This window comes from Cryptomeria japonica, chromosome 2 (genome assembly GCF_030272615.1).
Source record: "Cryptomeria japonica chromosome 2, Sugi_1.0, whole genome shotgun sequence".
Taxonomy (NCBI): Eukaryota; Viridiplantae; Streptophyta; class Pinopsida; order Cupressales; family Cupressaceae; genus Cryptomeria; species Cryptomeria japonica.
In genome coordinates this window covers 59,609,306-59,628,994 of record NC_081406.1, presented here as the reverse complement: position 1 = coordinate 59,628,994, position 19,689 = coordinate 59,609,306, and the positions used below count along the sequence as shown (strand labels likewise).

General features: G+C 38.4%; 1 protein-coding gene across 1 annotated transcript in view; it reads left to right on the top strand.

The window, feature by feature from the left end:
• The window catches only part of LOC131060514 (phosphoribosylaminoimidazole carboxylase, chloroplastic), a 180,877-nt gene that overhangs the window by 160,458 nt on the left and 730 nt on the right, over positions 1-19,689 (top strand). The window contains exons 12-14 of the mRNA XM_057993756.2: positions 17,683-17,780; positions 17,917-18,034; positions 18,169-18,263. Coding sequence (XP_057849739.2) covers positions 17,683-17,780; positions 17,917-18,034; positions 18,169-18,263 — 311 coding nt within the window. The remainder of the gene's footprint in view (positions 1-17,682; positions 17,781-17,916; positions 18,035-18,168; positions 18,264-19,689) is intronic.

Below are 19,689 nucleotides of genomic sequence, written 5' to 3'. Positions count from 1 at the left end.
GCTCACCATTTCATTTCCCATGGGCCGACTTGGTGAAATAGGCCTCAAAATAGATAAAATTAATAAAAAGAAAGAGGCCGACTTTGCAAAAAATAATAGATAATACCCCAAGCGCCCTCTTTTTGATTTTAAATTAATAATAATTAATTTAAAATGCCTTTATAATTAAAAATTTCGATTTTAAGGCTCAAAATTAATTATTAAATGCCATGCGCCATCATTAAATGTCAATTTAATTTCAAAAATATTTCAAGGTTTTATTGAAATTGGCATTTAATGTGTCATAGATGATATTGGCGCCTAGGCATGGCAAGATAATGGACATCAACAAGATCGCTCTGGTCCCTGGGAGAGGGACAGGAGCGCCCTTACACTTTAGCCTTGCAATTCTTGTTTTTCACGTTCAACACTTCATCCTGGACGTCCAAAATGGCATTTTACTTGAAATCTTGAGTTTGATCTATTCAATTTTTTGGAACGAATACTCCTTAGAACCATTTTCGCCCTGGTCCCTTGGTGAGGGACAGGAGCGATTTTGCCTTTTGCCCTTTATTTTTGTCTTTTCCAATCGCCAATGCAAGTTGTGAGGTAGGCAATGGTCATTATTGTTCGTCCTATGCATGTTCAATTCGCCCTCTCAAGACAAAACGAGCTCTTCTAAGGATTTTCGCCCTGGTCCTCCAGTGAAGGACAGGAGCGATTTTTGTATTTGAGCCTAAGATTATTGATTCTTGGGGTAATTTCTTTGTTCATCATCTTCTTAAAGGCATTTCTGACTTTGCACAACCTTGCCTTGGCGTGGTCTTGGAAGGAAATGATTGTTTTAATGAATATCGCCTTGGTCCTTGACTGAAGGACAGGAGCGCCTTTACACTTTATTGCACAAATTCTTAATCGTATCAACCTTGAATCACTTTCTAGACGTAGAATATCATTCCCCCCTTCATCTTGAGTCCTGGAAGCAAGAAATAGTATTTCACAATGCTAGGTAATTAAGTATTTTGAAAATTTCGCTCAGGTCCCTTGGTGAGGGACAGGAGCGCCCTAGCCATTTTTCATCAACTTGATGGCCTTGTTACTTCATTCCTCCGTGAAACCTTTTAAACATCATTTTGACGTTGCGTCTTGACTTGGATTCGTCCGAATTTGGAGAGGAAGGTTAGCTAATGTGTTTTTCGCCTTGGTCCCTGGGAGAGGGACGGGAGCGATTTTGCATTTATAAGCTCACTTGTGTTTTGCTAGCTTCGAAAATTATCTTCAACGGATCGATTGCGTCTTCCTTCACCCACCTCAAACGCGAAACTTGCCTTCCTTTTGCCAAAAACTTGTCTTGAGGGAAAATCGCTCTGGTCCCTTGGAGAGGGACAGGAGCGCCCTGGCCTTTATGAGCTCATTTATGCCTTGTTAACTTTCAAAACTATCTTCAATGGGTTGATTACGTCCTCCTTCATGCCTTTGATGTCTCAATTTGTCCAAACAAGGTCAGGAATGACTCCACTAAGCTTTTTCGCTCTGGACCCTTGGTGAGGGACATGAGCGATTCGCCTTGGACCCTTGGAGAGGGACAGGAGCGCTTTTCGCTCTGGATCCTCAGTGAAGGACAGGAGCGAAATTTGACTTTTTGAACTCTCCATCAGGATAATTTTTATGGAATATAACATTTAAGTATAATGAGATCTCTCTTATACTTTAAGTTATATTCCATATATACTTTCAGGATGTTTGAGAGTGGTTTCAGACCTCTAAGAGTTATATAGCAAAATCTAGTTTTTGGAGGTTTTTCAGTTTCCAGACTTAGTCAAATTTCAGGATCAGGACATTCCAGACTTAGCCCAAATTTCAGGACATTCCAGACTTAGCCAAATTTCAAGATCAAGACATCACTCAAGCCGGACTTGCTTATCCATGTGATCACCTGGGCGACACTCAAAATGCAAAGGCTAGCTAACAAAACCCTAAAAGACCAAAAAAAAAAAAACAAACCCTAAAAAGCAAAAAAGCAAGGGTCCCCATTTGCAATGGGGCGATGTGTGAAAACGTCACAACACTACCCCAGCTATCCATTGGTCGAATTTTCCAGAGAAGACATGTGTCCTAAAGATGTAATTTTATCATTGGTCAAGCATTAAATGTTATGTAATGGTTGTAACAAACCCTAATTAGGGTTTTCATTATTGAATCTTGGCCATTGATCTCAAATCGATCTTAGCCATTGAATTGTATTAAGGACACTTTATAAGCCTCGACTCTTCATTTGTAAAGGATAATAGAAGACAGATAGTCAGTAGTTAGAAGGTGAATAGTCAGTTGATAGAATAGCAATTAGAGTAGAATAGGAGGACAAGGCAAGAAATTGTTGCCATTGATTGTAAACAAACTCCATTTTCATTGAAGTAATGGTGAAGTGTGTCGTTTCTTGCAATATGCATGGTTTCTTGTTTAATCTTCAATCCTAGATGGTAGATGATTAGATTGAATGAAGGAAATTGTTGAATGCACCTGTGTGGAATCCGTCTAATCCAAACCACTAGCCTCTTGCTGATGGTAAGTGCGCCTTGCGTGGTTAGCTGGAACAAATGAGCTTAATCATAAGTCGTTACACATCTATTGTTTCATGCATTTTCTTGAATGGTGATCATTATCGGACGGTATACGATTTAAACATATTAGAAGCATCCCTTAGAAGATCGCACTGAGTTGGTGTTGAATTGTTCAGCTTGATGGTGAGACCCAGCCCAGTAGGAATCCACCTAGTCATTCATCCATCTTCTCGCATTCTAGGTAGTAGAGTAGACTTCCTGAACCTTGTATCTTTTGCCATTCGTTTGTCTTCCAATTAGTTAGTAGGACTTGTGATTCTAGCAAATCAGACGTTCAGTCATTGAGTGTAAGTCCCCTTGTGATTTTAGCAAAATCACATCATACCACAAAGAGCTTATCCACACGTAGAGATCCTACAACAAAGAACCTTGAAGTCATCCCGATTGATCCTTTTCGCGACATCTTCAGCACTCGGAGACTTTACTCAAGAGAGGATAAGGTACCCTTTAGGTATTTTATTTTGTGTTTGATAGTGTACAAAATACATGTCAACACTATGGCACTTGGAACTCTTAGAAAGTATGTATCAAATGATCTCATTTTTCACATTGAGAAGTGTACAACAATTAAAGAGGCTTGGGATATTTATGAGAAATTGTATGGTCAATTTGATGAGATTAAGGGCTACAAGCTTGATAGTGAACTCACAACTTTGGATCCCAAGGATTTTGATACAATCCAGGATTATGTCACAAAAGCAATTGAGTTAAGAGCAAAGCTAAAGGATTGTGGAATTGACAAAAATGATGCTCAATTGGTTTATAACTTGTTGGACAAGCTTCCTTCAGAGTATGCAACCTTTGTATCTAGCTTTCACACCCATAGGTTAGCTCAAGGTTCCTCTTACACTCCTCCCTCATTTAATTCATTCACGGAGATGTTGATACTTGAGCAATCTAAGTTGACCAAGATGGGGATTCTCAAATCTTCAAAGTCACAAGCTTTGGTGGCTAACAAAGGGAATCAAAGCAATCAAGGAAAAGGCAAGAATCAAAAGCAACCCAAGTCAAAACTGTTGATACATGATAGCTTCGGTAAGATAAATGATTGAATGAGAGATAAATGAAGTCTCTCATTCAATCATCTATCTCATCGATAGACTATGATAAGACTTCATTTATCATTCCTTTGTCTGATGATTATTATAATTGCTCTTCTATATGTTATTGCATTATCTGTTTTTCTTATACCAATAATGATGATCATATGCATGATCATTCAAACTTATGTTGATATTTACATATATGATCTTGCTGTGATCGTATTCCTTGATTTGTATATATATAACCTTGCAAACAAATCCCGATTAATATCGGGTTCTTAACCAATGCATAAATACTGATTAGCATCGGTCATAATTCATAATGCACAAACACCGATTAGTATCGGTTGTATTTGTTAAATACATTCACACCGATTGGTATCGGTAAAGTACGATTATGGTTTCGAAAAGGCATGATCTAGTAATATCTTGATTGGCCATGTCTAATAGACATGACTGGTCAAGGTATTACTTGATCCCCTTGCTTGCATATATATATATACCGTTCGGTGGATGTTTGAGAATCATCAAAATTCTTAATGCTCTCTCTCCACCTGCAACATATAATATAATAATCAGATTTATTATATAGTGAATTGACAATTACATGAAAAATACAATAACATTATATATCTTGCTCATTGAATAGAAAATTGAAAACATTTACATGGTATTAGAGCTATAGTAAAATCGAACCTGCGACTTTTCAAGTTTGTGTAAAATTCAAGTCAAGAATATATCCAACATCACATTTCTCCAAATGGCCAACACTATCAGATTCGAAGATAGACTCGGAGGAGGCGATGATTTCTCAGCATGGAAGTTGAGAATTAAGATGATTCTAACAGAAAATAAAGTTGAATCATTTGTAAAAGCTGAAACTACAGAACCTGAGATTGAACCTGACAAAGCGACATGGATAGAGGGAAATGAAAAAGCCATCAAAATCATAGTTGATGGGGTGAGGAATAATATTATGCCCATCATAAGGAAACATGAAACGGCCTACAACATGTTCAAAGCACTTGAAGATGCATTCGAGATATCCAATGCAAGTAGAACCTTGGCTTTAAAGAGAAATAAATCATATAGCTATGATCAAAGGGGAGTCAGTCAATGCCTACTTCATGCGGATATCAGCCCTAAGGGATGAGCTAGCAACCCTTGGATATGAGATCCAAAGAAAAGAATTAACACTCATTGCTCTAGATGGGTTGCCTAGTAAATGGGAAACATTCGTCCAAGGCATCAGTGCAAGGGCTAAATATCCAAAGTTTGAAAGGCTAAGGGCAGATTGTCTCCAAGAAGAATCAAGGTTAAATAAGAAAAGCAAGAAGAAACAATTTCAGAAGAGGAAAGGTCATCAAGGCAAGAATACTTCCCAGAAGGATCTCTCTCATATTCAATGTTACAGGTGCAACAAATTTTGGCACTATGTTGCTAAATGTCCGGAAAGAGCCAAACAACAAGCCACATTTGCCAGAACTGGAAAATCAAAGGGAGGAGATGACTCCGAGAAGTATGTACTCTACTCGGCACTTACAAACCAAGCATCAAACAAGGCTAACTCATGGGTGATTGACAGTGGCTCATCCAGACACATTACAGGGTTTAGAGAAGTGCTAGACTCCGTGACTATTGGAGATGACTCTACACATCTAGTCAGAGGAATTGGAACTTGCACCATCAAACTGAAGTCAGGCGTATCATTGTAGCTTAAAGGAGTACTATATGTACCAGGCATCAAGAGAAACCTAGTCTCCATCTCAACACTAGAGGATAATGGGTACAAAGTGACCTTCATGAACAACAGAGTATTGGCTTGGCCGAGGAATTCATCCATTAAGAAATCTAAAACTATTGGTCAAAGACAAGGCTACTTATATGAGCTGTGCACAGAGCCCAACCTAGCCTTAACCCATGAAGTTGCAGATGCTAATGAAGTTTGGCATAGAAGACTAGGTCACCTGAATTTTAGAGCTTTATCATCAATGGGAAACCTTGTCACAGGTCTACCCAAGTTAAAGCAGTATCATTCAGGGGCATGCAAGGGATGTGCCCTAGGTAAAAATACTAAGGGTTCTTTTCAAAATAGTACTAGGAAAACAAGTAATGTTTTAGAATTAGTCCACTCTGATGTATGTGGACCTATGTCTGTACCCTCTTTAGGGGGATTCTTGTATTATGTAATATTTGTTGATGACTACTCTAGGAAAACTTGGATCTACTTTCTGAAATGTAAAGAATCAGAAGAGATCCTTAATAGGTTTAAAGAATTTAAATCACTAACAGAAAACTCCTTAGGAAATAAAGTTTAAACCTTAAGAACTGACAATGGGGGGGAATACACCTCAGATTTGTTTAAAGCTTTTTGTAAAAATGCTGGGATTAAGAGGGAGCTTACTATACCTTGTAATCCTCAACAAAATGGGGTAGCTGAGAGGAAAAATAGGACAATTGTAGAAGCTGCCAAAGCTATGATCCTAGATCAGAACCTCAATACAAAACTTTGGGCAAAAGCAACTAGCACTGCCGTGTATATACAAAATAGATGTCCTCACTCTCATCTTGAAGATAAAACTCCTAAGGAAGCTTTTACTAAAGTAAAGCCAGATGTCAACCATCTTAGGATATTTGGGTGCCCTGTTTATTTTCATGTACCTAAGGAGAAAAGATCAAAACTAGAGCCTTCTGGAAAAAGGGGAATACTTGTTGGGTATAGTGAAACCTCCAAGGCTTACAAAATCTATATACCTGGTCAGAGGCATATTGAACTTAGTGGGTATGTAATTTTTGAGGAAGACTTAGCCTTCAAACGAGCCCAAAGTTCCATGGAACCTGAAGTCCATGTTCCTGTCCCTAGCATAGATGAAGATCCTACCCTTGAGCTTTAGACAGAGAATCTTGAGGAAAATGAAGGTGAAATACAAAACCCACCTAGAGAAAATCTCAGGAAAAGACCACTATGGGCCACCAAAACTGTAGAAGAAGCTCAGAAGTATGCTGCCCCTTCAGGAACCTTCAGAGAAAGCAAAAGGCCTAACAAATTCACCATGTTGCCCTCATGAATGATCTTTTAAAAGCTGAACCTACCAATGTATCAGATGCACTTAAATATCAAGTATGGAAGAATGCCATGTCTGAGGAATACCAGTCCATTATGAAAAATGATGTTTGGGAGATTGTTCCTAGGCCAGTTGGAAAATCTGTTCTCCTCCAAATGGCTCTTCAAGATAAAACATGCTGCAGATGGCAACATTGAGAAACACAAGCCTAGATTTGTAGCCAGAGGGTTCTCACAAAAGGAAAGTACATCAGTTGGATGTAAAGACAACATTTCTTAATGGAAAGATTGCACAAGAAGTATACCTAGAGCAACCTGAAGGGTTTGAGATTCATGATGTAGAGTCTCATGTGTGTAAACTCAAGAAAGCTCTTTATGGGCTTAAACAGGTTCCCAGGGCCCGGTATGAAAGAATTGACACTTATTTGTCAGTGCTAGGCTTCTCAAAGAATGATGCAGATCCAAATCTCTACTATAAGCAAGACAAAGGTGATATACAGATATTGATTTTATATGTTGATGATTTGTTAATCACAGGAAAAGATCACCTCATAGATCAGTGTAAGAAAGACCTTGCTAAAGAATTTGACATGAAGGACTTGGGACTCCTTCATTACTTCCTAGGTTTGGAAGTATGGCAGAATTCTGATGGCATTATACTAAACCAGGGTAAGTATACCTTGGACATTTTGAAGAGATTTGGAATGTTAAACTGCAGACCCATGACCTCTCCAATGGAAACAAACCTTCATAAACTTAAGGAAGCAGCAACAGAATCACAACCCTTAGATCCTACTCTATACAGGCAAATGATTGGGTCCCTGATGTATCTGGTAAATACGAGACCAGATATCTGTTATGCAGTTAATGCCTTGAGTCAGTTTATATGTGAACCAAAGGAGATACACCTGGTAGCAGTAAAACATATCATGAGATATCTACAAGGTACCCTAAACCTTGGTCTCAAATATGAGAGAGTTGAACTAGATTTACATGGATTCACAGATTCAGATTGGGCTTGAAGTGTAACTGACAGGAAAAGCACCTCAGGATGCTGTTTCAGTTTAGGTTCAGCCATGATATCCTGGATCAGCAGAAAACAGTCATCGGTAGCACAGAGTTCCATTGAGGCTGAATACATTGCAGCTTCCATGGCTGCTCGAGAGGCAGTATGGCTTAGGAAGTTGCTTGTGCGGTTATTCGATGACCCAATGAAACCTACAGTTATTCATTGTGACAACCAGAGTTGTATAAAACTTTTAGTGAATCCGGTGTTTCATGACAAATCCAAACATATTGAGATTCCATATCATTATGTGCGAGACATGGTAGATAGGAATGTGATCCTGTTGGAATACATTTGTACAGGAGATCAGACAACAAATATTCTTACCAAACCACTTTCCAGGGTGAAAGTTAGCACTTCAGAAAAGGTCTTGGTATGATTGAAATTTAATTTGCTTTGTATTGCTGTACTTATATTATTAAGATGTTTAATGTGTAAACTTCTTTGTTGTGATATGACTTTTATGGGCTCCACCCCCTGTGTACATTTGTAAGAGGTGACGATCTCTCAGATAATGAACACTTGTATGTAGACATTATAAGGTAACAATCTTATAATGATCAAACCAGATATCATGTGTGATTCCTGGTATATCATGGATGTGCCATGATTATGTTGTGGTAAAGACATTTGGAAATGTCAGTGCACATACCACAATTTGGATAAAATGAGAATTTAATTACTCTTATGTATCTATCCTCAGTATTGCTTACTTTGCAATACTGATATCACGTGCTTAGGTGATATCTTGTCATCACAAGTTAATGTGATAAACTTTTGTATCATGTGTTTAGGTGATACTTCATATCACGTGCTTAGGTGATATGACTTCTTGTATCACATATTTAGGTGATACTTCATGTCACGTGCTTAGGTGATGTGATTTCTTGTATCATATGATTGATGATACTTCATGTCACATGTCTAGGTGATATGATCCTTTGGAGAGTGAGATTATAAGACTACATAAGGAATACTGACCATCATGAGAAATGTGATGCTAGATATGTTGTCTTTCATTTATCTTCCCTAGCTAAGAGGGAGTGTTGATATATGATAGCTTCGGTAAGATAAATGATTGAATGAGAGATAAATGAAGTCTCTCATTCAATCATCTATCTCATCAATAGACTATGATAAGACTTCATTTATCATTCCTTTGTCTGATGATTATTATAATTGCTCTTCTATATGTTATTGCATTATCGGTTTTTCTTATACCAATAATGATGATCGTATGCATGATCATTCAAACTTATGTTGATATTTACATCTACAATCTTGCTGTGATTGTATTCCTTGATTTGTATATATATAACCTTGCAAACAAATCTCGATTAATATCAGGTTCTTAACCAATGCATAAATACCGATTAGCATCGGTCATAATTCATAATGCACAAACACCGATTAGTATCAGTTGTATTTGTTAAATACATTCACACCGATTGGTATTGGTAAAGTACGATTATGGTTTTGAAAAGGCACGATCTAGTAATATCTTGATCGGCCATGTCTAATAGACATGACCGGTCAAGGTATTACTTGATCCCCTTGCTTGCATATATATATATACCGATCGGTGGATGTTTGAGAATCATCGAAATTATTAATGCTCTCTCTCCACCTGCAACATAGAATATAATAATCAGATTTATTATATAGTGAATTGACAATTACATGAAAAATACAATAACATTATATATCTTGCTCATTGAATAGAAGATTGAAAACATTTACAAAAACCACAACAAGATGGAGCACAATCCTCCTCTCCACAACAAGGTGATTCACCATTCTCACCTAAGAGGAAATCATATAAGGACAATCTTTTTTGTGCATATTGCAAGAAGTTAGGACATGATGAACAACATTGTTACAAGAAGGATATTGATGAGTTGAAGAATCTTCTTGAGAATAACAAAATCAACCTACCTTCTAGAATGTCGACATCGGCTTCTTCTTCCAAGGATAAAGGAAAGGATCACTCTTTTGGGACAAATAAAGGAAAGGGACAAGCTCTTTGTGCTACTACAAGTCATGATTCAGGGAGATGGCTTCTAGAATCAGGGGCTTCTCTTCATATGGCATCTTCGTAGTCTATGTTCTCTTCATTTGAGCCTTGCCACATGCCGCAAATTTTGATGGGCAATCAAACATACATGGATGTGATTGGGAAAGGTTCTATTGCCATTGGGGATAACTCCTTCAATGATGTGTTGTGTACCTGTTGACGTGTTTTTATGCACATGCGAACACAGAATAAAATACCGAGGTATCTTATCCTCTCTTGAACAAAGTTTCCCAACTGCTGAAGATCTCGCCGAAGGATCAGTCGAGGCAACTCCAAGGTTCTTGTATGTAGGTTCTCTACTTGTGGATAAGCTCTCTGTGGTATGATGTGATTTTGCTTGAATCACAAGGGGACTTACACTTGACGACCTAAACGTTTGATTTGCTGGAATCACAGGTCCTATTAACTAACTGGAAGACAAACAAATGACAAAAGATGCAGGGTTTAGGAAGTCTACTCTACTACCTAGAATGCAAGAAGATGGATGAACGACTAGGTGGAGTCCTACTGGGCTGGGTCTCACCATCAAGTTGAACAATTCAACACCAACTTAGTGTGATCTTCTGGGGAATGCTTCAAATATATTCAAATCGGACACCATCAGATACTGATCATCATTCAAGTTAATGCATGAACAATAGATGTGTAACGACTTGAGATTAAGCTCATTTTATGCCAGTTGACCATGTAGGGCGCACTAACAATCAGTAAGAGGCTAGTGGTATGGACTAGACAGATTCCACACAGGTGCATTCAACAATTTTCTTCACTCAATCTAATCATCTATCATCAAAAATGAAGATTCAACAAGAGACCATGCACATTGCAAAGAAACAACATATTCCACCATATCTTCAATGAAAAGAAGTCTTTACAATTAAGGCAACAATGTCTTGCCTTCTCTTCTTAATCTACTCTAATTGCTATTCTACTATTCTGGCCTCTATTTACTAACTATTAACTATTAGCTATTATTGACTAACTATTAGCCTTTACAAATGAGGAGCCAGGGCTTATATAGTGCCCACAATACAATTCAATGGCTTAGATCAATTTGAGATTAATGGCCAAGATTTTACAATGAAACCCTATTTAGGGTTTGTTACAACAAACTTAATTCTGACCAATGAAATAATTGCATTATTTGGACATGTCTTCTCTGGAATATTCGACCAATGGATAGCCGGGGTAGGTACATCGAAGTTAGTGCCATCTTTGATGAGTCAAGTACATTGAATCTGGACACGCTGAAGTGAACCAACCCGACTGGAGGAGTGATGACTGGGATGCCACCTTGTCTTTCCTTGTAACTTGGTAGATATTCAATTTGATGTTGCTGAGAAGCTAGCTTTAATTAACTCTTCTGAAACTGTCTGCTTCTTCAACGAACCCTTGCTTTAACTTCCTTTGTCTTCGATGTGCAGGATGGATGGTGTACCTTTCCTTCGAATGCTGGACTGGAAGAGGTTGTTCCTGATGATGCTGGGCTGGAGAAGGCAGTCCTTGATGATGCTGGGCTGGAGAAGGTCGTCCTTGTTGATGCCGGATTGGAGAAGGTCGCCTTTTAACTGCAAGACAAACAAAAAGATGATTAAGGACACATAATAAATTCATTTCAGCATACCATTTTATACCTTAAACCATCAACAAGAAGACATCAAAATTAAGTTTGTTCAAGAGTCTTTCCAGGGACAGGCCCTATAAGAATTTCACCCTGGACCCTCTGGAAGGGTCAGGAGCGAATTTTGCACTTTTGGACAAATTCCATCATGTCTTTATTCCAAAATACCTTCCAAGGCAAGCATACACTAGTCTTTTCTCCACCAAGGCCTGGTAATCCATTTCTTGATCGTCATTGTGAGCAATTTAGGTGATACTGGGAATTTCACTTTGGACCCTTTGGAAGGGTCAGGAGCGAAATCCAAGCTTTAGGTCTCAATTCCTCATCTCCTTCACTTCAATTCATCTTGCAGGGCAAAGTAACATCATTTCAACCTCAACTACGCCTTAGGACTCCTAGTCTTGACTTGACACAAGGAGGAAATAGGCAGATGAAGAATTTCGCTCTGGACCCTTTGGAAGGGTCAGGAGCGAAATTCACCTTTTAGCTCAAAATTCACACTTTTGAAGGTCAAACATCTTTCCAAGGCATTCCAAATAGCTTTTCTCACCCTAGTCTAGGCCTGACTTAGCACAAAATTTCGAGGATAAGATGGTTTTAGTGTTTTTCTCTCTTGACCCTTTGGAAGGGTCAGGAGTGAATTTCTTTGTAGCTCATTTTTCATCATTCCAACTTCAATCCACCTCACAAGGCTAGGAAATAGTTTTCTTCTTTCATCCAACCTAAGTTTAACTTGATTCTGCAAGGCAAAATAGGTGATTGAAGGATTTTCGCTCTGGACCCTTTGGAAGGGTCAGGAGCGATTTTCCTCCTCTGGCCTAAAATCATCATTTTTGGAGACAACCATCAACTCAAGGGCAATCTCAAGGGCATCTTTTACCTTGGTCTAGGCATAGCTTAGCATAAATTTGAAAGGAATAGGTAGATTTTAGGATTTTCGCTCTGGACCCTTTGGAAGGGTCAGGAGCAAAAATCTTGTTTTAGGGCTATTTTGCCATCCTTTCAACTTCAAATCACCTCCAAGGCATAGAACATCTTGTCTTTCTCCTTTCCAGGGTATAAAAACCAAAATCTTGTCTTGAATTGCAAGGAAAAGGGGAATTTTAGAAATTTCGCTCTGGACCCTTTGGAAGGGTCAGGAGCGAAATTTTCATTAGGCTTTCAAATTTGCATTCTTGGCAATCAAAATCTACTCTAAGGCAATCCAAATACCTTCTCACACCCTTGTGCAAGCTTGGCCTTGCTCAAAATTTGGAAAAAAGATGTTTTCAAGGATTTTCGCTCTGGACCCTTTGGAAGGGTCAGGAGCGAAAATCACTTCTAGGCTCAATTCCTTCATCTTTCATGGTCTCTAGCAACTTAAAGTCACTCTTAAGGGCAACTTCCTCTTGATTTTGCCTTATCCCATACTTGACCTAGCAAAAACATAATATCAAAAAGAAGTTTTGAGAAAATTTGCTCTGGACCCTTTGGAAGGATCAGGAGCGAAATTTTCAATTTTGACCCAAAATCATCATTCTTTCAACTTGAAACTTCTTTGCAAGGTAGAATCTCATCCTTCATTGCCCTAGGAACAAGGTTTCAAGCCCAGGAAAGGTCAAAAGGGTAGGTTTGTAAGGAATTTCGCTCTGGACCCTTTGGAAGGGTCAGGAGCGAAATTTCCTTTCCTGGCTAAAATCCTTCATTTTCATAGCTACCAAACACTCTCAAAGGCTAGATCATGTTCATTCTCCTGCTCAACATGCCTTGGACATCAAATTTTAGCCAAACAAGGAAAGAAATGCATCTTAGGAAGATTTTCGCTCTGGACCCTTTGGAAGGGTCAGGAGCGAAAATCTTGCTCTGGGCTAGATTCTTCATTTTTTTCAATTCAAAACAACCTCAAGAGGCAAAGACAAGTTACTTCTCCTCCATCCACGTTATAACAAACCAAAAAACTTGACCTTCTTTAATGCAAAAATAAGAGTTTTTTAGGGATTTCGCCCTGGACCCTTTGGAAGGGTTAGGAGCGAAATTTCCTTTTTTGGTCCAAAATCCTTCATTTTCATAACTTCCAAACATTTGAAAGGCAACAAGAATTTCCAACCTTCCTTCCAAGATACCCTGCAAATCAAAATTTAGCCAAACTTAGGAGGAAATGAGCTTTAAGAAGATTTTCGCTCTGGACCCTTTGGAAGGGTCAAGAGCGAAAATCTCATTTAGGCCAAAATCTTGTTCTTCAAAATCAATCAACTCCATCTCCAGGCAAAAACACATCAATTCATTCCCCAACATGCCCTAGAAACCAACACTTAGTCAAAATTTGAAAGGAAATGAGAGCTACAAAGATTTTCGCTCTGGACCCTTTGGAAGGGTCAGGAGCGAAAATCATGTTTTTGGGCTTGATACCTGACTTTTCCAACTCTCACCCTCTTTGGGAGGCAAACAAAGATCCTTCCTCATGCATCTCCACCTTGGTCTTGACTCTTGCTAAAGGGAAAATGAGTGTTTTCAAGAATTTCGCTCTGGACCCTCTGGAAGGGTCAGGAGCGAAATTCATCTTCTTGACTTAAATCCTTCATCTTTCAATCTTGACAAGGCTAGAACATTCAAAAATACCTCCAAACATGCCTTAGGAACTAGAAATTTGACCTTGATAAGTGAGAATTTGAGGTCTTCAAGGATTTTCGCTCTGGACCCTTTGGAAGGGTTAGGAGCGAAATCCCTATTCTTGGCCAAGATCCTGACTTCATTTTCACATTTCTTCATTCAAACAAGCGCTTTTGCCTTCAGACATTTCCTTATATCTTTCTTCTTTCTTATACTTTAAGTTATATTCCATATATACTTTCAGGATGTTTGAGAGTGGTTTCGGACCTCCATGAGTTATATTGCAAAATCTAGTTTCTGGGGGATTCTTTAGTTTTCCAGACAACCAAATTTCAGGATCAGGACATTCCAGACTTAGCCAAATTTCAGGGCATTTGAAGATCAGGATGACATTCCAGACTTGATCACTCACCAACTCGACCTAGCTCGGACCTTCAAGAATGATACCCACTCACAAAGCAAGACACAATTAGCAACAAGAGCAAAACTAGGCCCTAAGGAAGACTCTCAAAGAAACCCTAATTCTGGGGCCCTGTGGACTCACCTTGGCTCAAGCAAAGCCTGCAATCCAACTATCCCTTCGACAACACTCATCCTACAAAGGCTAACAGACAAAACCCTAAAAGACCTAGAAAACAAACCCTAGAAAGCAAAAAGCAGGGGTCCCCATTTGCAATGGGGTGATGTGTGAATACGTCACAACAGTACCCCATTTGACAAACAATCTTCTTTCCATCTATCAAATCACACATGGGGCAACGCGGAAAACTGTGGAGTTCACACCTGATTCAGTTATCATTAGAGACTTGGAGAGTGGAGCTATCATTGCAACTGGGGTGGTTGATCATGCATCTCGGTTGTACTCTTTTTCACATTTTGGTCCTATTGATGAGGTTGATTCTTCCTATGTTGATGATTCAAATTTTGAGGAGAACTTTGGGTACTTGAACTTGGGGATTCTCACATGTGACCCCGTTCTTGAGCCTTCTATTTCATCTCCTCTTGATATCACACCACCTATTGCACCTGATGATGCAGCTAGTGCGATAGTTTTGCCTCTTGTGATTCAGTGCAGCAGGATATTTTGTGTCTTCGAGCTTCAGTTCATTGGGATGACTACTGGACAGACATTGCAGGTTTGTTTGTGGAGTTCTACATTGCAGATTTGGGAGACATCATTGATGACATTCATCTTCTCTTTGATGAAGATGATCCTTCTTCGATTGTTGCGAGGGATCACTCTGACCCTCTTGTGCATTCTCTACATGATCAGTCTTTAGAGGTTGACATGATCGTGGATACTTTTGTACAACAGTTGGAGGAGGTCTCTTTATGCTTAGAGGAGACATGTGAGTCTTTGGATATTGTTCTACATTCATCTCCACTAGATCTTGGAGTGCCTTTTTCAGCAATGTGGAGCAGTTTACCACCTTTGGAGGGGGTAACCTTTAGCATCGACATGGGGACACTTGAGCAGTTTTCAGAGACTTCATTCATCATGAGTATTTTTCCTACATCTTCCCTTCATGATTGGGAAGACTTCATGGATACACCTTTGGTTTTGTTTCTTCCTAAGGGGACGAATGTGGTTCGACGTTCATGGAGCAGTTTCTTCATTCATCATCGAGCTTCTATCATTGGCGCAGATTCTACATTGAGGGGGGGCTTCCTAGTCTCTCTTCTTCTTCTCTCATATGGGGGGGACTTTTTCCTCACATGGGGTTTTGTTCCTCACGTACTTCTATGAGACTTCTTTTCATAGTTTTCATCTCTCTTTTGGGGGAGGGTTTTTTCCCATTGGGTTTCTCTTTCTTTCCCTGCTTTGTGAGAGATTTCATTGCATTGGTTTGCGTGCATTTGCATTTGTACATGGCTACTTAACATGGCCTAGTAGTCGGGACCCATCTTGCATTGCTTAGTTGCATTGTAGACTTAAGTGCATTCCCCTAAGTTTCACTTAAGGGGGGGGTGTTGGTGTAAATAATTATTCATGTTGGATATTATTACACTTAAGTTTACTTAGGATAATGCATTTCGTAGTAGTTTGGGTATGAGACACTTGGGTGTTTGTGCCACATTGGGATAGTGTGTGTAGGAGAATTTCCACCTTTTATCGTGTTGATCTTGTTACTATTCTATCATATCCACTTATTGTGGAGTGATAATTCCACCTTCGATGGGTGATCCACCTCATGTGGAATATTTTATTGTTTTTCCTACCTACCACACCTATTTCCTACCTACCATTGTTTCTTATTGAGCCACATGTCATGTTTGTGTGCTTACATATCCATATAGCCTTGCCTATATAAGTAGGCTCATATTCATTGTATGTAACAACGATTGATGATCCAGTTGATCAGTATTTTCATCTTGATAGAATACAGTTTATTCCTATCATCTATTTTGTCTCTCTATTGTACTTTTCTTTGAGCTCTTGATCTTGACAAAATCTCACAAAAGGTATTCGATTGCTCTGCAAGTTCTGATAGAGGTGAAGGGACATACATTATGGCTCACTTCCTTTGTCAAGTTCGATTGGTTGATCATTTGGCCATCTGTACCACCTCGCAAAGAGGAAGAGACTTTGTGACCTTTAAGTTACATTTTAACATTAATTGCATATCTAATCAAATCAGCTAACAATATGAAGTTTTGGTAGGCATTCCGAAGAGGGCATTATGAATATAAATTGAGTTTATCCATATTTCTGCAAATGGGAGATGTACAGAATGTAGCTGAAGAGGCATGACTGATTCCATGGTGGACTTACAGGATCTCCCACTATATGCTTTGTGTTTGGATTGAGCTCATTGAGCTCTATACAAAAACCCATGAGGTACTACATTCCATGCTGGGGTTTTCCATTGATTGGTTTTCCTAGAATAAATATTGTATCCTTGCTTATGTGTCCATTTGTACTGATTTCCTTTCATATTGTTATGGTGAATTCCATGCAATACACGGACATTGGATAAGAAACAGCAGTTTAAGCATTAATTCTTGAAGAAGTTGCTGTAAATTAAAACCTCATGGGCATGTAAAGGACATATACACATTTGCACAGTCCATTTCCACATGTTTGATTTATGGGGCAACTAGCTGTTGTATCTCATGTCTTGATTTAAGTCTTGTCTATTAAATTTTGGTAGTAATTCATTGAAGCAACAAAGTGACTAATCTTCACAAATTTAATGGTTTAAAGATTGAGTAACTTTCTACCTAAAACATGTGCCTTACAAGATCTAAAATGACAACTGTAGAACAACTTGTCAAGACACAAATTTGAGTGGACTAACACAAATTTAACAGTCCACGACGGGCCCATATGCATTCATAATAAATGCACCCTTACATGGCGTGTAAATTTCCTTAGTTGCTGACTTTAATTTTTATATTTGCAGATGCACAGGAATCATGATATATGCTTGCAGTTTTGCCAACTGACTAGTTAATCTTTATTTTTGGAGGTCCACCACAGTTTACTTCATAGTTCAAAATTCAAATACCTCTTTTCTTCTGTGTTACTGTTTTCTGTCTAATTTTCATTCTATGATTTGCTTCATAACATACTTTTAAGGACACCGTTATATTAAGATTTCTTCATCTTGTCTATTTTTTACAGGGAGTCCGGAAGTGGGCATTATAATGGGCTCAGATTCTGATCTGCCTGTCATGAAAGCTGCTGCAGAAATTCTCAAATTATTTAATGTTTCATATGAGGTTGGTTTGTGAAGGCTATCTGAATTATACATAATTTCCTGAAGAATAATGTGAAGAGATGCTTAAGTGAATGGGATGCCACAATATTTGGGTCCACACATTTTGATAAAATAATTGAAGTTTGGTTGTGTTGCAGATAACTATTGTATCTGCTCATCGAACACCTGATAGAATGGTAGATTATGCTAAAGAGGCCCATGAAAGAGGGATCAAAGTCATTATTGCAGGTGCAGGTGGAGCAGCACACCTGCCTGGTGAGTGAATCTCTAATGTATGAAATAATAATAGAACAAGCTATTCTTGATAGTTGATACAGATCTCTGAAACTAAACAAATTGTTTGAGAGGTTTAAAACTTTAATTAATGAAACAATTCCCTTATGGCACAGGTATGATAGCTTCAATGACTACACTTCCTGTTCTTGGTGTCCCAGTCAGAGGCTCATCATTGCATGGAATGGACTCACTACTATCAATTGTTCAGGTGTTTGAAAAGCTAATTCATCTTTCACATACCGAATTTTCTATTTTAGGAATTTCTCATAATGTGTCATTTTCATTGAGTTGATGTTATGTGGCCTGAGTAATGCTAAAGCAAAACATACCAAAAAGATCTGTTTGATACCTGAGTTTTTGGATTTAACTGTATAGGGGAATTGATCTGTTTAGTTGAACAGTGAAACCCATCCAACAATTGAACACTGAAAACATAACCTACAAATTTAGCTATTGCCATTCATGCAATATATCAGTAATTAAAACATTAATGCCTAGTGGGTGTCTCAATTGTTCAGGCCAGTAACCTGGATGATTGTAAAAGTGATTTGGTGGGTTTCAACCCTTAATCTTATCAGCTTGAAAGAGTACCCGTTCTATAAATCAAGGAAATAAATACCTTTTCTAAGACCATATTTTCTGTTAACTAGTATTCTAATAGCATGTCATATCCTTCGTGTTGATGCTACCTAACCTGAGCAGTGGTACAAAAAAGCATACCACAAATTCTAGTTATTACTATTCATGCAGCATACCAGCTATTAAATGATGAAAAGGTTCAGTTAGCATCTCTAGTGGTCAGTGTAGTAACCTGAATGAATAAAACATCAGGTTGGTGTGTTTGAGCATTGAGCCTCACCAGGTCAAACTAAAATGAAAAAAACAAACATACGAAGGCATAAAACATGAACTGGAATATGTATATTCCCATATGTACATCCTTACATTACCCTTATCTGTTTATGTATCTGACCTGACTACTGCTACAGAAAACGAAAACATGCAAAAACCGTAGCTCTCGTTATTTGGTAATTTCTACAACATGTCACTAATGAAAGTATGAAGAACTCAACATAATGCATGCACTGGAATTTGTATAGACCCCTAAAAGAGTGCCTGCTTAAATCATTATTGATTCTAAAACATCAAGGATGCTTATGTATTCAGCATTTTCAATGAAGAATCTTGTGCTTGACTGCAATGTAGCTCAGTACTTCCATCATTTCTATAAAAATAAAATACGCTATGAGACTTATTGGTGCTCAACTTCATTTTGTATACAAATGATAACTTCTCAAATTTTCCCTGCCAAAAAGTGTCACTTTTAGTTGGGCATTTTCAAGGGTGCTCTCAGATAATGGGAAACCAGCTGCTGCAATCTCGTTTCTTTCCCTATATCATCCAGTTCTTGAGATACGGCTGCATTATTCTTTGTAGAAATGGTGGTAGTGGGAGGCATGAAACAGATAGACTAAATATCTGTATTTTAGCCTCTGCCAGAACTAACCCTCCGTCCTTTCCAAATGTGCTTCAAAATTGAAATTCTGATAATGATCCTGAAGTTATCATGTACCGATTTTTGTTTTCAATCTTTTGAAGGCAGTTTCCTATCATGAGAGAGTAGAAAACCTGCT